The following is a 14,295-nucleotide window of genomic DNA, read 5'->3' as shown; positions in this document are numbered from 1 at the left end:
TTCATAGACTGTAAACTGATCCTTTCGCTCAGGTGTTTAAACATCGACGTTGATGCAGCTAACTCGTAGTGGTTCCTCTTGTTGGACAACGAAGCTAATCAATACAACCTATAATTTTCCCATTACGGTTTCCAATAACACAATGGTGTTTCCTGTTAAATCCTCTGTGGGATCTTAGTTAGATTGAAAACTAATGTAAACAGCAGTTACATGAAAAGAAGCCTGTTTAATGTTGATAATACCACGGAGAATTAGGAACACAGACAACGTCCACGTTTTGAAGAGGAATTACCATTCTAAGGAATGTATTAGGTCAACATTGAGTATTTTAACTTTCATGTGCCCTCGCGTTAAATAAAAATTGATCTCATGGTGGGTCAATATTAGGGGTGGGTATTGCAGAGAATTTTCATATTGCGATATATTGCGATGCGGAAGCATTTATTGCGATATGTATTGCAATATACTGCAAGGATTATTTTTTTTAACAAAAACTACTTATAATCGAGTTAATGCTTGATTTTAAAGCAAAAACAACAAAATCACTATGATTGATTAACCTTTCATCAAAACTTTTAATCATGACAAAATAAAAATGTAAGTAACATTTGGCACTAATGAAACAGGGAAAAGAACAATTCAAAAAACGGAAATATCCGAAAATTTTCGAGTGTTACGAAGTTTTCCGAATGCATGTCAAAATACCGGTTTTCGATCAGCGTATCGCAATACGTATCGCTTTCATGTCTGAACCGGTAAATACCGGTAAACCGGTTATATTGCGCAGTCCTAGTCAATATGGATTAGTCGATTGGGATGGAAACAGTAAACCAAGTTAACCCTAGAGTGGCTACAATATGTCCATTATATGTTTACAGTCACAGTTAATGGACATGTAGTTGGTTGGTTGGTTGGTTGGTTGGTTGGTTGTTTTTTTTTAACGTCGCATTCAGCAATATTCTAGCTATATGGAGGCGGTCTGTAAATAATCGAATCTGGACCAGACAATCCAGTGATCAAAAGCATGAGCATCGACCTGCGCAATTGGGAACCGATGACGTGTGTCAACCAAGTCAGCGAGCCTGACCACCCGATCCCGTTAGTCGCCTCTTACGACAAGCATGGGTTACTGAAGATCAATTCTAACCCGGATCTTCATGGTTCATAGCCATACAGCTGCCTGGTGCTATTGTATTTGTAAAAAATACAGCTATTGTATTTGTAAAAAAAAACTCTTGACATTTAAAGATCGCATCTGTATCTGCATTGAAGCTGGTATAACGATGTATTACTGTGAGACAAGTCTGCAAAGGTATACTAGGCACATAAAGAAACTGTGCATACAAAAATTTAAAATCTAAATTTATCAAACCTGAGTAGACACATAAGGATGGAAACTCAGAGATTAGTGACATGTGTCCAACATGTATGCACGTGCCACGTTCCGTGACGTCAGTGGGTTCGTCTTTGAGACGTGCAATACGTTGTTGCACGTGCATTCCGGGAAAGAGAAACAGAGCAAATGAATGCCACACAATACTGTCACTTTGGAAAGCTCAACCCTTGCCCTTGCGATCGTTCAAAAAATTAAACGGCTATTGAAACGCATAGCATGCCAAGGCTCACGTCTGCACAACGTCATGAGGCAATTGGGAAGGTCCGTGGGGGAATGTCTCAACGACAAGTGGCAGCACATTTCCACTGCCACCGGAACACCATTTCTGCACTGGTGAGACGCTACCAGAACACAAATGACGTCATCGATCGGCCACGTTCTGGACGTCCACGTGTAACAACGCCAAGACAAGACAGATGGATAAGGGTTACCCATCTTCGCCAACTGGTTTCAGACTGCAGTGATGACTGCCCGAACCATCCCAGGACTTCGCCGTATCCGCCCCAACACAGTTCGACAACGTTTACGTCATCACGGGATCAGACCACGACGTCCCGCCATACGGCCTATCCTGACACAACGTCATCGACAAGCTCGCCGAATGTGGTGCCGAAATCATGTCCGCAGACCCTTGTTTTGGTGGAGAAATGTTGTTTTTACAGATGAGACCAGGTTTAACATTTCTCATAGTGATGGACGTCAACGTGCCTTTAGACGCGTGGGAGAACGTTATGCACAGGCCTGTGTCTTGGAGAGGAATCGCTTTGGTGGCGGTGCCGTGATGATTTAGGGTGGAATAACAGCAAGCCAATGAACTCCTTTGGTGATTGTTCAGGGCAACTTAACTGGTGTGGGCTACAGGGATCAGATTCTTCGACCTGTGGCAATTCCTTTTCTGCAACGTCATGGCCCTGGGTTAACATTCCAACAGGACAATGCCCGCCCTCATACGGCAAGGGGTGCTATGGATTTCTTGCAACACCCCAACGTTGACTTACTGCCTTGGCCTGCAAATTCACCGGATCTCTCCCCGATAGAGCATGTTTGGGACGAGATGGATCGACGTCTACGCCGTCTTCCCCATCCGCCAGATAACGTCCTTGACCTTGTAACAGAACTTGAGAGAATCTGGCGTGACATCCCACAAGCCTACCTTGCACGTTTGATATGCTCTATGCGTCGTCGATGCACTGCTGTTCTCAATGCCGATGGTGGACATACCCGTTATTCAGCTTGAACAAACCCCTGCAGTCGTTTGACGCCTGTCCCGCTTGTGGACTCGTGACGTCATTCTGATTGACTTTTCAACTGAAATTCTCCCGACTTGTTATGGTCTCATGATCCCTCCATTAAAGTTTATATGTACCTTTGACATTGTTATCGTACTTATCAACTGGGATAATATTTTGACAATGCACAGTTTCTTTATGTGACTAGTATAGTTTACATATTGATTAATTTCAATTATGTACAAATTTTATTGTTCCGAGTCAGAACTGGTCACCAGTAACCCATTATTTTCATACGCAGTGACTTAATGCATCGGTTGGTATGGCACGGTACCTTGGGTGACTATGGCCTGACTATCCCCCGAGGTAATGTGGATCGCTGCTCATAGGTCAATAAGCGGTTTGTCTGGTCCAGACTTGATTATTTACTCTCCGCCATCATGTAACTAGTCTGAATACTTGAAAAGGTTAAACATAGAACGTCAGGGCAAAGGAATGCCCTACCTTGACTATCATCAGACACCAATTCTGTTGGGTGTAAAGGAAACAATAGCTGTGAAAATTATACGAATGGATCACTGAAAATCAGTGATGACACCAGGTGTTCGCGAAAAGAGGAAGCATCTCCTGCCCTACCGGTAGCACCCGCCAATTACAAAAATGTCTAAAAAAGTATTTTTGCCTGACGCTGCAGAGAAGTACTCCTACCGTCAAAAACAAATTCTTACATGTGTAGTATGTCTTTACTATATCATGACATCGCATTAATTATAGTCCCGTGAAAAGTCACAGGTTCTTTGACTTCTTCAGAATACTATATGATACTGATCAACGGATATTTATTTTCATTCCACTCAATTCGTTTCAGGGGCGTTTCTGGTGCCATATGCCATTATGCTGGCCATTGAGGGCATCCCACTCTTCTTCCTGGAGCTTGCGATCGGCCAGCGTTTGAGGAAAGGTGCCATAGGGGCTTGGACCCAGGTGTCCCCCTACCTGGGTGGCCTTGGCATCGCCTCTGCCGTAGTGTCCTTCAACGTCGCCCTCTACTACAACACCATCATGGCATGGTGCCTCATCTACCTCGGTCAGAGCTTTCAGAGTCCCCTCCCATGGGCGTCGTGCCCCCATCGCGTGGAGGGCAACAGTACCGTTATCCTGGATCCTGAATGTGAGGTAAGACGTTTTTCTTGTCAAGTCAGTGCATGTCTCTCTTAATACAATTCAGGTAAGACATCATTCTCATCAACCAACCCGAACTAAGAAACAATCAGGTTTACAACATTGTTCCCCACCTACATAAAAGCCAGACAAAATTCAGGTAAACGAAAGAAGCCGTATATCATAGACCTTTACCCTTGGTTATCACACCAACTTCTATATGCCCCCTTTTCTAGTGTACACCCGACGTGATATTGCTGGAACATTGCTAAAAGCGGCGTAAAACCAAACTCACTCACTCTAAATGCCACTCAAAGAAGTTAAAATTCAGGTAAATCTTTCCACCCAACACTGTAAAAATGTCCTTAAACCCTTAAACAAATTACCTAAATCTAAATGTTTTCCAATCATTTGTATTATAATTAAAATTGTTTACATTATTTTAACACACTGCATGATGAGGAATGGTTCTTGATTCCCGAAGTTTCAGAACTCGTTTACACACCGATGTGGCGTTAAATTATAACTCACTCACTAACTGGGCCAGTTTTATAATAAATGGTTGAAGTTAAAATCTGAGACCTGAATTCCTGAATAGTTTGGTTGAATATTCACTGCATGATTCACTGCTTACAACGTGTATGCAATTCTTGCTCCAACCATTTAAAGATGCTTCTAAGTCTGTTTCCTTTTACTTGTTTTTATTCAATTTTTGTCTGATGTTTTCTCTTTCTCTCCCTCATAAGAAAAGCAGCCCCACTACGTACTTCTGGTACCGTGAGACGCTAAACACTGCCCCCACCGTGGAGTCCCCTCCCAGCCTCAACTGGAAGATGTGTGTGGGGCTAGTAGCAGCGTGGATCATCGTCTACTGTTGCATCATTAAGGGGATCAAGTCCACGGGAAAAGTGAGTCGCATTTTTTAAATAATTATCATATTTAATCTCCCTTTTGCTCAACTGAACTTATTACTGCTCTCTTCTCCAGAAGGGGCGGTGGGGTCGCCTTATGGTTAAAGCGTTGGCTCGTCACGCCGAAGACCCGGGTTCAAATCCCCACATGGGTACAATGTGTGAAGCCCATTTCTGGTGTCCCCCGCCGTGATGTTGCTGGAATATTGCTAAAAGCTGCGTAAAACCAAACTCAGTCAGTCAGTCAGTCTCTTCTCGAGATATTATTTTTAGGCTGGTTGACTGGTTGTTGTTTAAAGCCGTACTCAGCAATATTCCAGCTATATGGCAGCGGTCTGTAAATAATCGAGTCTGGACCAGGCAATCCGGTGATGAATATCATGAGCACCGTTCTACGCATTTGGGATACAATGACATGTGTCAACCAAGACAGCGAGCCTAACCACACGATCCCGTAGGTCGCCTCTTACCAACATGGGTCACTGAAGATCAATCCCAACCCGGGTCCGATGATACGTAAAACCTTTGAATTAGCTTCATTTCACTGTTCACGTTGTAATTTGTCACCTCTGTTGTAAATATTACATTATACAAATTCATTAGGGTATTCCCTTAGTGTCCATATACCGCCGTGTGGGGTGGTGGGGTAACCTAATGTTTAAAGCGTTCGCTCGTCACGCCGAAGATCCGGGTTCGATTCCCCACATGGGTAAAACGTGTGAAGCCCATTTCTGGTGTGATATTGCTGGAATATTGCTAAAAGCGGCGTAAAACTAGACTCACCTACTCACTCACTGACTCACTCATATACCGCTGTGAAATAGCTTGTGTTTCAACAAGATTCATCCCGCTCCATTTAGAGCTTGAGATGTACTCAGGTTGCTGGTTGACTGGACTCAACACCAGCATGTTCAGTACATCTGACAACTCTCCATCCCTTTCCAAGACGTTCCTGCATCAGTTCAGACAGGCGCATCGTCATTGCCCCGACGTAAATTAACGCTATCGTAACTACCATCTCCATTGAACCTAACGACGACACTGAATTAATTATTAGCTTCCAGCACAGGGAACAATTACAAGATGACTGGTTGATGCATTGGGGATACCTGTTCGATTTGAACCAGCGACCCTCCCCAAAGGAATCCAAGCACCAGAGTCTCTAGAACAACATCAATAGCCTAATTGTCTGCGTGTGTAGGGACGATGATGTCCATCAATGGTTTACATAGACCCCCGCGATGGTGTGTGGGATGTCGAGGATGCCTCGGAGACCAAATCTACCTGACAAGAACCATTCACTACCACACGTCTGCTACGGAGGCTGGTATTCATCAGTACAAGACTCCATCGATTCTTGACCACCTTCTGAGCAGACAGGCTTCTAATCTGGCAAAGTGAAGCTCTCTGTCTGCCTTAGATAGCATCGCCTCAACAAATACCCATGTCAACGTACATTTACATTTCACCCAATAAATCTAAAGGTACACTGACATATTCTCCAGTTTAATGCAAGCTGATCATTTTGCATAGGGACACTCCGACGTGTACAGCTACTTGGCTGGTTCGTTGTTTAACGCCGCACTCTGGACTGAGGGATCGCTTTACTTCAATCACAAAGGAGAAAAAATGTTTTCAATACTTGTAATGTTCAACGAATCTATGTCTATTTTTTCAAAAAACGTTGCAAAAGGGCATGAGTGACTAAGTGATAAAAATCCTAGCTACTCCGTGTATGGACTCATGTGACTTTTCCTCCATATGTCCCAGGGGCGGTGGGGTAGCCTAGTGGTTAAAGCGTTCGCTCGTCACGCCGAAGACCCGGGTTCGATTCCCCACATGGGCACAATGTGTGAAGCCCATTTCTGGTGTCCCTCGCCGTGATATTGCTGGAATATTGCTAAAAACGGCGTAAAAACCATACTCACTCACTCATACTCCATGTGTCCCCGTTACTTGCAAGGTTTCACAAAGCGACAGCAGCGCTGCTTATCCCCTTTAACGCTAACTTTACGATCACTTCGTAAATATGACTCTGGGTCGAATCCCATTTTTTCACAATTCCGGACATTTGTCTCGTTTACATCAAATCAGTGTTCGTGATTTTCACAGGCGTGGTTAAATTAAACACTCTTCCTCACACTTGGCTGATGTAGGGAATTAACCTCCCACGCTCTGGTTATACAGTATGACTGAAACACTGTGTAAAAGACATAAAACAATTCACTCTCTCCCAGAGTGAGGCTTTCTTCACTGTTTCTTCTTCTTGTATTTGTTTATATTTTGTTTGTGTTTTTTGTTGTTGTTATTATTTTTGTTTGTTAGTAAGTAAGTATTATTAACGCTTATTTTAACGATATTCTAAAACTACCACGGCAGGAGCACTAAAATGAGGCTTCACATATTGTGTTCATGTGGGGAGTCGAACCCGGTCTTCTGTGTGACGACAGAACCACTAGGCTGCCATTTTGAATTAGATATCAATTATGAATGATTTTTAACTAGGTGGTTGATAACAGTAGTATGTTATTGATCATTCTTGACCCATTTCCAAAGATGTTCCTTCATCGTGACACTATCTAAGATGAATACAAGCAGTAATATTGACTTCCTCGCCATGTGGCAACATGCACGTTTCCTTGATCCCATACGGAAGCCTCACAAACACCAAGACTGTGTAAAGGAGACGGGGTCTGCAGACTTCTAAATGAATATTGCGAAACTCAGGGAAAATCATTGATCTAAACGAGTTTCAATGTGCGGTAACGCTGACAAATTAAGTAATGGAATTATTTGAGCGTTCAGTGTTTCCTGTAAAACTTTCTTCCTCTTTTCTTTCACTCCCATGGGGCTGCTAATTCCTCTACCTCAAGCCATCTCTCCCACCACTGCATTCGACGACGACATCAACGTTAACTCCTCCAAGTACCCTCCTCCCCAAATGTGCATGTGGCTGACAATTCGCAGCACAACCCCCCATCCCGTCCCCCCAGATGAATCGATTCTTCCTTTGATTGCATTCCCATTACATGTTGAGAGTTGTGAGTATTCAATCAACTCGGGCTGCTTTATAGTGCCTGGAAGAGGAAGAAATTTGCCAAAGCGGAATTATTTGCTGATTATGGCTGCATCTGTCTGGGCTCAGTGTGGTTATAGTGATGAGATTGATGGTGCTTGTATATACTTTCTACGTTGTAAATCTCCATATCCCGAATTAACTACCACCGGGGGCATCTTCAGAGGTTACTTGAAAGCATGTGACGATGTTGGACAGTTAATGTGTATGGATGGTAGGTGGGTCGTCCAGCTCATGGGTTACCTTAGTTCCAGGGGACTGGGGGAATTGGCTGGATTCTTTTAGTTGGCAGGAGGTTGACATGTTATATTTAGTTGGAGGTTACTGAGCTATTTTTAGTCCACATCGGGTAGGGGTTGATGGGATGTTTTTTTAGTCCAGATTGTGCGGGGGCAGGTTGATCGGATGATTGGATACTTTATGTCCCCATCACGCTGCAGGTTGGTGGGCTACATTAAGTCCAGATCTTGCTTTAGGCAGATGGCATACCTTCAACTCATATCCAGCAAATGGATGATGGGTGAGGTGAGGTGAAATTGGGTTTATCGTCGTGCTTGAGAATATTTCGCTCATATGACGACGTGCATGCGTGTGTATGTGTATGTGCGGCTGCTTGTACTAGCCAAGACTTAAGCTGGTTTTATAGTGCTAGCTCACTGAGATACCATGCTGCAGTGAAGCATGACTACCCCACTCAGACACATTATACTGACTCCGAGCCGACCAGTCCTTGATGTACCCATTAATGCCGAGCGCCAGGCAGGGACCAACAAGTACCATATTTTAACGTCTTTTGGTATGACGCATTCATGTGGTGTACGTGACAGGGGACCTAACTCATACATACAGCGACGTCCTCTGTCCTCAAGGTGGGGTACGTGAAAGGGGACTTAACTCATATATACAGCTACGTCCTCTGTCCTCAAGGTGGGGTACGTGACAAGGGACCTAACTCATATATACAGCCACGTCCTCTGTCCTCAAGGTGGGGTACGTGACAGGGGACCTAACTCATATATACATCCACGTCCTCTGTCCTCAAGGTGGGGTACGTGACAGGGGACCTAACTCATATATAAAGCGACGTCCTCTGTCCTCAAGGTGGGGTACGTGACAAGGGACCTAACTCATATATACAGCCACGTCCTCTGTCCTCAAGGTGGGGTACGTGACATTGGACCCAATTTGTATAAACAGCCGAGTTCTTTGTCTTCTTGGTGGTGTGCGTAACAGAAAACACAACCAGAGCTACAGATAACCTTTTGGGTCATTGAGTTATGTACTCGCTTGTGTTCATCTTAATTGGGTATCCTAATTTTCCTTTGAGTAACCAAATATATTTTACCCACCTCACTCAAACGCAATTGGGTATTTTGCCATTTTCCATTGATTGTAAAAATATATTAAAGTTTAAATATTGGTTTACGTATTTGTTATTTATATTTGATCTGTTATATGAGAAACGATAAGAAAGACTGCAAGTTGCCAAGTCCAGGTGCTGAAATAGAAACTCTCGATACCTCAGTTAATTTTATCTATTTTTGTTTGTACGCATATAACATCAAATCTATTGAGTATTTACAAAAATTGAAGCGTACTTGTACGCAATAGACTTAATAGGAATTGAGTTTTCACATAAATATTTGCGTAATTTACGCAGATACGCAGCTTATCTGTACCTCTGCACAACTTGTATATACAAACGTGTTCTGTGTGGTCTTGGCTGGTGTACGTGACAAGAGAAATAACTCGAATATACAATCACGTCCTTTGTCCTCCAGGTGGTGTATGTGACAAGAGAATTTCAAATAACTCGAATATACATTCACGTCTTTTGTCCTCCAGGTGGTGTATGTGACGGCGACGTTCCCATACCTTGTGCTGATCATCTTCTTCTTCAGGGGCGTCACGCTGCACGGCTTCGAGAAGGGTCTGGAGCACCTGTTTGTGCCAGAGGTAAGACTAAACATGTCTTCACCCGTTCCTTGCACGTTCCTCACCGAGGTCTAGTGGGTATGGTGTCCGCTCAAACAGCAGTAGAATGATGGCCTCATCATACCAAAAGATGTCAAACTATAGTCTTTTTTGTTACCCTGCCTGGTTCTCAATATTGGTGGGATTTAATAAGTGATCTGAATACCGTGTCATCAGTGTTCATTTCTCCCTAACTAACTAAGCCGAAGTTACTAGCTCTGTGGAGAGTTATATTAGTTGATAGTTGATCACAGCCGAATTAATAGACTGCCTATACAGCTAGTCGATTATCTTGTAAGAGATGTGTCAGCCTTATCTTTGGTAACAGCGATTATTTCGTTGCAAGTTCATCAGCGTGTATAGATGCGCTTTGCTTGTTAATCCTTGTAATAGTTCATTGGGGCTGTGATCCCTTAGATCCCTTGTTTATCGATAACGTTATCAGCTAATATTAAAACTCTGATCTTTTCTCGATTTTAGTATATTCTTATTCAATGACACTCAGATATGAGGAGTTACGTGACATATTACCTCGTGTTCAACAACTGTGCACATATTGGGCCGAACATTCCCAGAAATAAATAATACCAACAGACACATTCCTATTTGTAAAATGTTCATAAAATACCGCAGTATGAGTGAGAAATGTACTACTAGGCTTGCTTAAAGTGCGATGGCCCCAAGGTTGGGAAGGTGACTAGACTCCAACAAGGATGATTAACGCGAGCCGTATCTGGGATGGTGGTACGCGTGTCTACAGACACAGATATGACTTTCAAATGAGATACCAATTAGACATCAGACATCAGTTGGGCTATAAACTTTGCAGATCAGGAAACTTCATTTATTTTGTCTGAGATAAGAGTTGTCACGGAGGCCACGAAGGAGTTTTACTGAGCTGCCCGTCAAAAATAAATATACACTTGGATATGGATTTGATTTGAAAGTTACAAACCTTATGAAAACGTTACTAGGCTGATAACAGCTGCAAATTGTTTATCTGCCCCATGAGAACCGTTTGGATCTTGAATAGCTGATAACTTGATGGCTTGTCTCGTGTGTCCGGTCATTTATTCAGCTGGGGCTGTCTTTAAGGCGCTCATGGCTGATCTCCGATATCTGCCGTTACCACGTGCACAAAGTGATATCATTTATTTTTCATCGCTAGCTATACCTAAATATGTAAATGGAATAAACCACAAATCCGCCGATTAAGATTTTTAAGTATTAATGTGAAAAACACCGGTTCATGCCAAGTCTTTCCATTTTCTTGTTCACGCGTGACAAAGCTTTGGGTGACACAATAAGTTCTATTCTGGATAAGAGCGTTTTGTTATGGTTTGTTTTGCTTTTTGATATTTTCTTGTAAAATCAACGATAATCCTACATGTTTATTCAGATGGTTGGTTATTTCACTTCTTTAAAACTGTTCCACAAACAATTACATAATGAGCCAAACAGGATATTCTCAAGACTGTTTCTCAGACCCCAAGAAATAAATTGAAAAGGATATTCCACTCCAGCTTCATTCATTCATTCATTTATTCATTCCTTCATTCATTCATTGCCTCAACTTTATATTTAAAGTATGCATTGCTCTGGGCAATGCAGTTGATTATTTACATGGTAGATATATATTTATGAATAAGATTTATTTCCGGGTCTAATGTGTGTCTACATGTTCTACAGTGGGGCCGGCTGAAGGACCCCCAGGTATGGCTGGACGCGGCCACACAGATCTTTTACTCCTTCGGGCTGGCGTTTGGCTGTCTGATCGCACTGTCGTCTTACAATCCAGTCAGGAGTAACTTCCTCAAGGAGACGCTCTTCGTCACCATCTGTGACTTCTTCACCTCCATCTTCACCGCCACCGTCGTCTTCTCCGTGCTAGGTACGTTACTAAACACACGTAAAATTGCTTGTGACACAGCTGTAACATATAACTGACTGACTGACTGAATTTGGTTTTACGCCGCTTTTAGCAATATTCCAGCATCATCACGGCGGGGGACACCAGAAATGGGCTTCACAAATTGTACCCATGTGGGGATTCGAACCCGGGTCTTCGGCGTGACGAGCCAACGCTTTAACCACTGGGCTACCCCACCGCCCCTGTAAGATATAAACCCTGGTCCGAGGTCGGACGCTTTGTCCACATCACCAAACCGCTTTACACCACCAGCAAGATGGTAAGTTAAGGATGTGATCACTCGCTCTCTGCTGTACTCGCATGAAATATGTTTATCGTATAGTCCTGGTGAAATATATACTATTATTCTACATAACAAGGGACCACATACTGAACACTCATTTAGAAAAATTGATGATGAACACTTTGGAGTTATTTTCTTAAATTGTGTGATCAGTCTCCATTGCCAAAAAATATCCCTAAAATATTTATGATCACTAACCTGTTTAGTTTACTATGTGTCTCACAGTCTTTGAAGGGGCGGTGGGGTAGCCTAGTGGGTAAAGCGTTCGCCCGTCACGCCGAAGACCCCGGGTTCGATTCCCCTCATGGGTAAAATGTGTGAAGCCCATTTCTGGTGTCCCATGCATGTTAACCACTAGGCTACCCCACCGCCCCGACTCGAAAAGGAAGAAAATAGGCTTTCTCCAGGCGGATATGGGCACAAGCAGTGTTCTCCTCATTGTGTTCTTGAATATTTCTTTATATTAGGTTATAAAACATAACATTTTGTAACATGTTAGGTGCTAAGATTCCACGAATGATGGCCATGGTTAAAATAGGTTAAAACCGAGTTTCTACACTCTATCGTGATACTTCCTCTTTACCTCCGTCAGATTCTCATCTCCTCTTGTTCCCTCTGCCCCAACATACGACACTGTGTCTGTCTTTCTAACCTTGAGCAGCCGAGCACAAAGAGAGACATTTTAAGCCCTGCTCTAAATTTAGTCCTAAATAAATTAGATTACCTTGTTTCGGGGAACCATTATCGCGTCCTTCAAAGAAATTATTGATTCTTTTAGCTTCAAGCAGACTCGTGGTGACCTCACCTTCCAATACTGTTTGTATTTTTACTTCAGATTTACCGCTCAAATTAAATATTGTTGTAGCTATTCTGGACCGCACTTAAGGTCGACGGTGGAGTGGATCTTGCCAACAGTTCCTGGAATCTTTGGAATTCGGGAGAAAGGGGATCTCTATTGTCTAATATTGGTCGAAACATCTTAACTACATAAATGTAACCCATTTAGTCCGAAAAACTTCGCTTTAGGGACATTTACTTTCAAGAACTCATGCAGGAACGCTTTCACATACACATATAAACAACAAAATATACACAGTGTGGCGATATCTGACCAAAATCTCTCATAGTACACGGAATTAAGAAACTTTCCAATAAAGTTTGTTTTGTTTTTAATTCAGCGCATTCAAATAATACTTATGTTTATGGAGCACGTCAATGTCGTTTAAAGGAAACAATACACTACACCGACAGTGAGTGAATATTGTTTTTGCCGTATACCAGCATAATCTTCATGTATCGGCTTCACACATTTTACCCGTGTCCGGAAACAAACTCGGGCCTTTGGCGTGACGAGCGAACGCTTTAACCTCTTGCCTACCCGACCAAATGCTGAAAAGAGTAGGGTGTATAGACTAGTCAAATTTCTAAGAAATGTGGATTTTAAGGATGCATGAGGCATTTTTGAGTAAAAGCAAGCAAACAACATTTTCTGGGGTAGTTTTTCGTGCTGAATACGAATCTGTTGTTTGCTAAGCTCAAAAATGCCTAATTAGGTCACAAATTGGGTTCAAAGGTCAATGAGTGCAAAATTCATTTTTATTTATCATTCTCCATCCATACAATGAACTCAGTTTACAATATATTGATTAATAATGGTACCACAGGATTTCAAAATGTTGGATTTCATGGAAATGCTGAAGGAAAAATTTCGTATTTTTGCAAATATCTTCCTTATGGAGCGACTTTTAGTTTTTGCGTGAAGAGCTACTTTTTACAAACATTTTTGCTCAAAATGCAAAGCAAGGCTGAATCTTTTCCTTTTGTTGACAGAATTATATTCCAGACAAACTGTTTAGATCACAAAATTTGCATATTAAGCGCATAATTACTTCAAAGGTTAATGAGTGTGACAGGATGTGATAGGCATTTTTACATGTATGCCACACGAATGCTTTTATCCTGCTTCACATGCATGTCAAATGAAACTGCTTTCATTCATGTAGTGAGTTTGATTAATGATTTTAGCAACAATTACCCACAGAACAGTTCAGGAAATCACAGAAACAGGTGGGAACCCTATCCGATAATGTGTCAAATACATAGTATGAAGATGAAGGCGAAAGTGGAACATAAATGCATACAAGCCATGTTATGTGCTATGACTGAAGGATCGAGGCTGTACTAAAAGACTTTCCTATCACGTGTTTGGTTTTAGGAATCTTTGTGCTGGAGGATTTTGTTAGTTGACGCACTGCTTGTACTTTTTTATACAAAAGGTGCAGTGTGTGTGTACCAGGAGAGGTCATCAGTGGCGGTATATACGTAGCACTGGTGT

The 14,295-nt window shown here is 42.4% G+C and overlaps 1 protein-coding gene across 1 annotated transcript in view; it reads left to right on the top strand.

The window, feature by feature from the left end:
• LOC124287910 (sodium- and chloride-dependent transporter XTRP3-like) overlaps positions 1-14,295 on the top strand; it is a 67,226-nt gene that overhangs the window by 34,240 nt on the left and 18,691 nt on the right. The window contains exons 3-6 of the mRNA XM_046724398.1: positions 3,494-3,801; positions 4,533-4,694; positions 9,619-9,729; positions 11,437-11,638. Of these exons, the coding sequence (XP_046580354.1) occupies positions 3,494-3,801; positions 4,533-4,694; positions 9,619-9,729; positions 11,437-11,638 (783 nt within the window). The remainder of the gene's footprint in view (positions 1-3,493; positions 3,802-4,532; positions 4,695-9,618; positions 9,730-11,436; positions 11,639-14,295) is intronic.

Source organism: Haliotis rubra, unplaced genomic scaffold (assembly GCF_003918875.1).
Source record: "Haliotis rubra isolate DU_JTF1 unplaced genomic scaffold, ASM391887v1 Scf408, whole genome shotgun sequence".
Lineage (NCBI taxonomy): Eukaryota > Metazoa > Mollusca > Gastropoda > Lepetellida > Haliotidae > Haliotis > Haliotis rubra.
Note: the sequence above shows the minus strand (reverse complement) of the source record. Positions and strands in the feature narration are given on the sequence as shown.